This window comes from Montipora foliosa, chromosome 4 (assembly GCF_036669935.1).
Source record: "Montipora foliosa isolate CH-2021 chromosome 4, ASM3666993v2, whole genome shotgun sequence".
Taxonomy (NCBI): domain Eukaryota; kingdom Metazoa; phylum Cnidaria; class Anthozoa; order Scleractinia; family Acroporidae; genus Montipora; species Montipora foliosa.
In genome coordinates this window covers 36,162,845-36,170,344 of record NC_090872.1, presented here as the reverse complement: position 1 = coordinate 36,170,344, position 7,500 = coordinate 36,162,845, and the positions used below count along the sequence as shown (strand labels likewise).

Below are 7,500 nucleotides of genomic sequence, written 5' to 3'. Positions count from 1 at the left end.
ATTCTCTCGTGAGACGTCTCCAATTCTCTTCTTCTCTGTACGACACCTGGAAAGTTTCTCTTCCGACCGGAGAACTCTCGTTCACTTACCATCGTGGCCACCACCGCTTGTGGACGCCATTTTGTTTTCCCCCCTCAAACTTGAAAACGTCGACCCGACTATTTCAAGTTTTGATTGATCAATTGCAGATGCGCGAACTCATGATACAGTCCCTCAATCTCGACCCCAGAGCTCTTCTCTTGACTAAGGGAGAGAAGAGCTCTGGGGAACCCTGAAACAAAGTGTCTTCTCATTGGTTTTCGTGAAGAACAATCAAAAGCGTCTCTAATTGGTACATTCATGTTAGCACTAGGAGTGAGCAGGCGCCATTTTTTCAAATAGAAAATATTTGGCTATAAGAACCCTACGGCGCATGTTCTCCCAAATAGAGTTTCCCAGAGCCTTGAGGCTCTGGTGACGAGAATGACTGTTCCTTTAATACGCGTCGCAGCGCTTATTCCAGGAAACAGTATGTTTCTTTATGCACTATGGAACTTAACGTTAACAAATAAATCACTTGTAGACTACAAATCTGCAGTTTCTTATCCAATGAATAAACTTGCCAAGCATTGTCTCAATCATAACAAGCAACAAGAATGAAGTATGAATAATTGTTAGGCTCTTCTTCAAGTTTGTCCCTCCGTGCCTGGTTTATTTTCTGCTGTGTTATTAATTATTCTTTCTTATAATGGTTTGAGCAATTCGTTTTACCCAGTTTTGCGGTAGTTATTACTTTATAATTATGGTAGACCCTTCAAGCGACTAATTGGTTCGGTTTTCACTAAACTTTCGTTAATTTACGAAATCATTTGACAGCAAGGTTGAAGTAAGAAGCTTTTATAAACCTTCTTGTAAAGTAACGTTTATCGCACAAAACGTACATAGAATACACTTCGTAAAAAATTAAATATGATTTCATGGCAAGTAAGAGATAATTATTACTAAATAACTATTATTCTCACTATTATCAAAAACTATTATTACAGGAAATCACAATTTTTAATGCAAAATATTTAACAACTAACTTTAACGAATCTAGACTTTCTTCAAAACTTCGCAGTGTTTAAGAACATGCATTTCAAAATTTCAGTTCCGCGCGGGGATTGTTATTTCATCATTTTAAACAAAAAAATTCCTCTATTTCCTCTTCAGCCTCGCCACTGTTAACAACAACAAAGACAAGGGCAAACGCAGACGAAGGTACAACTTTGTTAAAAAAATTAATGTCATAAGGACACAATGTAACATAAGGACGGCGACGGCGACGGCAACAACAACGCCTCAAAACAATGATATCATCGGTTAACAGAAGAAAAATGATCGTGCTGCACGTGCAGCATGGATTTTATCTCGTACTTTGTCGGTGCTCTGCATAACGACGACGTGAAATCACCAAGTTTGAGGTTTTGACGCACAACGTAAGCATACAACAGGGAATCTTTCATTCTCTATTCTCTCTCTCTGTAACCGCTCGTACCATTTTATTTTTAGCCGTAACTTCGCCCAAATTGTGGGGCGTAGCGAATTGAGAAACGTTGTGTTTTGAAGTGACCTTTTCGTCGACGTCGCTGTCGTAGATCTTAAGGTCCCTCTTAAGGTCCCTTTAGTTTAGAACAACAGCAAAAATCTTACTATTTTAAAAGTCATCCTAAAACGTAGTAAATTTTATTACTCGACTGCAATTTAACAGTAAAACAAAGCAGCTCACGACCGATCGGCCATCTATTTCACACAAAAAGCCTATAAATGTGATGGTTGAAATATGTAAGAATCTCTGTCAACATGGGATTTCAAACGTTTTCAGACCTTCTTCGTTTTTTGGTAAGTTTTACAAAATACGTGAAGCAGCGAGGCATATATTAGAAGGAAAACATTACCTGAAAGCTGAACGTTGTAAATAAGTGTTTTGTCTCTCTTTCCATTTGTCTCAGCTTTACGGTGATTTTCATTAACAATTTTCTCGTCTTCTCCTTCCTCGACTTCTCTCGAGGCTTTCTTCGAGGCTTTGTCTCATGTTCTATCGCTTTCTTCGACATGCTTGCTCTTTATCCCGTTGCACGTCACTAGAGAGCTTTAGATTCTAGTACGAGAAGGACTACGAGTACGAGATTTTCTCATAAGACAACGATGAGCGCGCGCAAACCAGCGTCATTTTGGCGGGAAAAACGTGATGCCGTCGTCATTTTAGTACGACGTTTTGCAAAAATCTCGTCGAATCAAGACCAACAACACGGTAGCAGTTTTGGCTTTTTTTGATGAGCAAAAAGGCTCACTTACCCGCAATAAGAATAACTGAGAAACCTATACTGCTAACAAAGAGTAAGATTAGGCGTACGGGTTATAATTTCCCTAAAAACGGGCAGTCAAAACTCGTACTCGTTCTCGTCCTCGTTGTAGAATCTAAAGGTCCCTACTAATGTGATTTCCCGCCAGAAAAACACGGGATGCCAAATGCAACGCTGTCACGCGATTTCCGGCCAAGGAAAATTGCCCGAATACTCCCGTCCCCAGAAGCTCTCCTGCCTCCCCACCCTGATAGTCTGTACGGGCGGACGCACGTGACGTCATGACCAAAATTTCTCGCATGGATAGATTTTAAAAAAATCTTACCCATGGTGCTTCGCTGGCGCGCTTGGCGCCCCCGAGTTTGGCTATTATAATGATGATGATGATGACGATGACAATTATGATGATGATTATTATTATTAATCATAATAAAACAGGAAATCACACTTTCTAATGCAAAATATTTAACAACTAACTTTAATGAATCTAGACTTTCTTCAAAACTATGCAATGATCAAGAAAATGTATTTCAACATTTCAGTTCCCCGCATTCCTATATATCGCGCGCGCGAGGCTTGTTATTCCATCATTTTTTGAAAAAATTTCTTCTATTTCCTCTTCAGCCTCGCCACTGTTAACAACAACAAAGACAAGGAAAAACGCAGACGAAGGTACAATTTTGTTATAAAATTAACGTCATAATGACACAATGTAACATAAGTATTAAACATTTACAGGTCTGTTGATTCTCTTACAGTGAGGCTCGTTAATGAAGCTTTTCCGTTCGAATTAACACTGCATTTGGGAGAAAAAAGTTAGTAAGCGCCGCACCGGAATAAACGCCACAGCCCTGATATAATAGGGAGGTTAAGATTCTACGACGGCGACGGCAACAACAACGCCTCAAAACAATGATATCATTGGTTAACAGAGGAAAAATGATCGTGCTGCACGTGCAGAATGGATTTTAGCAAGTATTTTTGCGGTCCTCTGCATAACGACGACGTGAAATCACCAAGTTTAAGGTTTTGACGACAACGTAAGCATACAACAGGGAATCTTTCATTCTCTGTTTTCACTCTCTAACCGCTGGTACCAATTTATTTTTACTGAGGATACTTCGCCCAAATTGTGAGGCGTGAACGAAACGGAATGATTGAGAAAGACTTATGATTGAGAAACGTTATGTTTTGAGGTGACCTTTTCGTCGACGTCGCAGTCGTAGATCTTAAGGTCCCTTTTAAGGTCTCTTCAGTTTAGAACAACAACAACAGCAAAAATCTTACTAATTTAAAAGTCAACCTAAAGCGTAGTAAATCTGCTTACTCGACTGCAATTTAACAGTCAAACAAAGCAGCTCACGACCGACCGGTCATCTATTTCACACAAAAAGCCTATAAATGTGATGGTTGAAATATGTAAGAATCTTTGTCAACATGGAATTGCAAACGTTTTCAGACCTTCTTTGTTTTTTGGTAAGTTTTACAAAATACGTGAAGCAGCGAGGCATATATTAGAAGGAAAACATTACCTGAAGGCTAACCGTTGTAAATAAGTGTTTTGTCTCTCTCCATTTGTCTCAGCTTTACGGTGATTTTCATTAAAAATTTCTCGTCTTCTCCTTCCTCGACTTCTCTTGGGGCTTTCTTCGCTTAAATGTTTTCAAAAAATTTCGTCTCTTGTCTCATGTTCTATCGCTTTTCTTCGACATTCTTGCTCTGTATCCCGTTGCTCGTCACTAATGTGATTTCCCGCCAGAAAAACACGGGTTGGCAAATGCAACGCTGCCACGCGATTTCCGGCCAAGGAAAATTGCCCGAATACTCCCGTCCCCAAAAGCTCTCCTGCCTCCCCACACTGATAGTAGGGAGCTTACGAAACCAGGACGACGACGGTTACGAGGACTTCATTTAAAAATACAAGTTCGCGTTATTCGTATCACTACGAAACTATTTCATGATTGTAGTTTCGCGTTAAAAATGTGTAGTAACTGTCCAGGAATTAAACTGGTATGAGTGGGTTGGAAGCGTAGAGAGAGAACTGAAAATTCATCGTCATGTGCTAACGTCCTCCACAGAACCTTGAATTTGGTCATTTCACGTCGTCATTTAGGAGATGACGGCAAAGAAATGTACCAAAACGTAAAACGCACGTGCAGAGCGTGCAGAGCCATTGTTTTTACTCCATAAACCTATTGTTTTGTAGCGTCGTCGTTGCCGTCGGCGTCGTCGTTTCGTAAGCTCCCTAGTCTGTACGGGCGGACGCACCTGACGTCATCACCAAAATTTCTCCCATGGATAGATTTTAAAAAAATCTTACCCATGATGCTTCGCTAGCGCGCTTCGCGCGTCCGAGTTTGGCTATTATAATGATGATGATGATGACGATGACGATTATAATGATGATTATTATTATTAATCATAATAAAAGAGGAAGTCACACTTCTTAATGCAAAATATTTAACAACTAACGAATCTTAACGAAATTTAACGAATCTAGGCTTTCTTCAAAACTATGCAATGATTTAAGAAAATGTAATTTGTATTTCAACAATTCAGTTCCGCGGATTCCTATATATCGCGCGCACGAAGTTTTTTTTTCCATCATTTTTAAAACTTGTTCTTCTCTTTCCTCTTCAGCCTCCTCACCGACAACAACGACAAGAACAAACGCAGACGAAGGTACAACTTTGTTAAAAAACTAATGTCATAATGACACAATGCAACATATATATTTCATCATTTATAGCTCTTTAATAAAGATTTTCCCTTTATTTCTTATTTTCTCCTTTTCCCTTCATAATCTAACATCAGCATCTAAAGACTAGCAGTCACTGTTCTGAAATGATAAGCGACTTATGGCTGAAATCCATCCTTTCCAACTTTCACGCATTCGCTCTTCAACATCTTCGCCTTGATTTAAAATAATTTCAGGAACCCGACATAACTTTTCGTCTTTATCTCGTTCGCTTCTCTTGTGGCAGTCAACAATCATAAAGAAAACCATATCAATTTCAATCCTGGATATCGATGGGTCTTCAACCGCTGTTTATTCACGCAAGCTGTACACCAACATCACAGATAGCAGCCGTTGTCAGGAAAGTGGTCACGTGAATGCAAACCAAGAATTATTTATAACCGGAAACATTAAAACCTTTTATTTTCACTAAACCTACAGCCAGTAAGAATAAGTAACCCGGAAGCTCCGCTTTTAGGCTTGGCTAAATCTATATATTACTGTTTTTATGTCTCGTAATTGAAGTACAGTCCGGTCGCTTTTATAAAGGTGTAAGATACATCAGTTGTCAGGCTTCCATCTTTATTTTCTTGGCTGGTTTTGAGCTTTTTTTTCACAAATGAATTAATTTGCTTCATTTGCTTCATCGATTTCCTTGGTGGCTGTTGCAGAACTAAATCTAATGAAAGACCCTAAATGTAATTAAGTCTTAAATGTTAATTGAAAACATTTTGCACTAAATGTGGTAAAGTCCTAAATGTCATAACGTTTTGCCCTAAATTTAATAAACTCTTTCAGAGTGACATTAGGCCTCACTGAGGCCTTTAAATTGTTAACGTCATTAAAGGGCTGTGTCACGGCTGTCTATTTGATTTTTTTTAATGTCACAAATTACCGTATTTACTCGAATAAGGGACGCCCCCGTTTAAGCGACACCATCGAATAAGCGCTGCATTTAGGAGAAAAAAGTTAATAAGCGCCAACCTGGAATAAACGCCGCGGCATTGATATAATTAAAATTGAAAGACGTTTTTGTTAGATTAATATGGAAAATGATAATACTGTTTTTAATACAATTCTTTGTCGCGTCCAAATTTGAAACAAACGCCAATCTGGAATGAGCGCCGCACTACTTCAGGTGTGAAAAATTTAATACGCGCCGCGGCACTTATTCCAGGAAATACAGTACGTTTCTTATGCACTATGGAACTTTCCGTTAACAAATAAATCACTTGTAGAACACAAAGCTGCAGTTTCGTATCCAATCAATAGACTTACCAAGCATTGTCTCAATCATAAACAAGCAACAAAAATGAACTATGAAAAACTGTTAGGCTCAAAGGTTTTCAAAACCCAACAATCTTCTTCAAGTTTGTCCCTCCGTGCCTACTGGTTTATTTTCGGCTGTGTTATTAATTATTCTTTCTTATAATGTTTTGAGCAATTCGTTTTACCCAGTTTTGCGATAGCTATTACTTTATAATTATGGTAAATCCTTCAAACGACTAATTGATTCGGTTTTCACTAAACTTTCGTTAATTTAGTTAGGAGCTTTTATGAACCTTCGTGTAAAGTAACGTTTATCGCACAAAACGTACATAGAATACACTTGGTAAAAATTAAATCTGATTTAATGGCAATTAACTATTATTCTTACTATTATCAAAATTATTATGATTATTGTTAATCATAAGAAAACAGGAAATCACAAATTTTAATGCAAAGTATTTAACAACTAACTTTAACGAATCTAGTCTTTCTTCAAAACTTTGCAATGATTAAGAAATTCCTCCTATATATCGCGCGCGCGAGGCTTGTTATTCCATCCTTTTTTTTAAAATTTTTTCTACTATTTCCTCTTTAGCCTCGCCACTGTTAACAACAACAACGACAAGAACAAACGCAGACAAAGGTACAACTTTGTTAAAAAATTAATTTCATAATGACACAATGTAACGTGAGTATTTAAACATTTACAGTTCTGTTGATTCTCTTACAGTGAGCCTCCTTAATGAAGCTTTTCCCTTAATTTCTTATTTCCTTCTTTTTACTTCATGATCTGACATTAGCATCTAAAGACTAGCAGGGACTGTTCTGCAATGAGGCTTTTACAAGGCAGTCATCTTTTTTTTCTTGTTGTCCCTCGATTACTTTTTGTTTTCCAAGAAAAACGCCTTTATGCCCATGGAATTTATTTAAATTTGATTCTTTTAATACTATGTGATTTGCAGTATCCGTTTGTGGTTCATGCAGCTTCAAATCTATGGTACTGCGTAAAGCAGATTGAGTGCCGTTTATACATCAATATGCATTATTTTACGTCGAAAGATTTTGTGTTTTCCTTAGTATTTGCAGGGATTTCAAACCGGAGCTGCTTTCATCTCTTATTACGATGATTTAACAATATTCACACATACACTGAGACGTTTAGTCCTCAGA

General features: G+C 38.0%; 1 protein-coding gene across 1 annotated transcript in view; it reads left to right on the top strand.

Annotated features, from left to right (window-relative positions):
- LOC138000725 (uncharacterized) overlaps positions 1-7,500 on the top strand; it is a 30,584-nt gene that overhangs the window by 11,196 nt on the left and 11,888 nt on the right. Inside the window, exons 5-8 of the mRNA XM_068847348.1 lie at positions 1,192-1,239; positions 2,949-2,996; positions 4,965-5,006; positions 6,926-6,973. Of these exons, the coding sequence (XP_068703449.1) occupies positions 1,192-1,239; positions 2,949-2,996; positions 4,965-5,006; positions 6,926-6,973 (186 nt within the window). The remainder of the gene's footprint in view (positions 1-1,191; positions 1,240-2,948; positions 2,997-4,964; positions 5,007-6,925; positions 6,974-7,500) is intronic.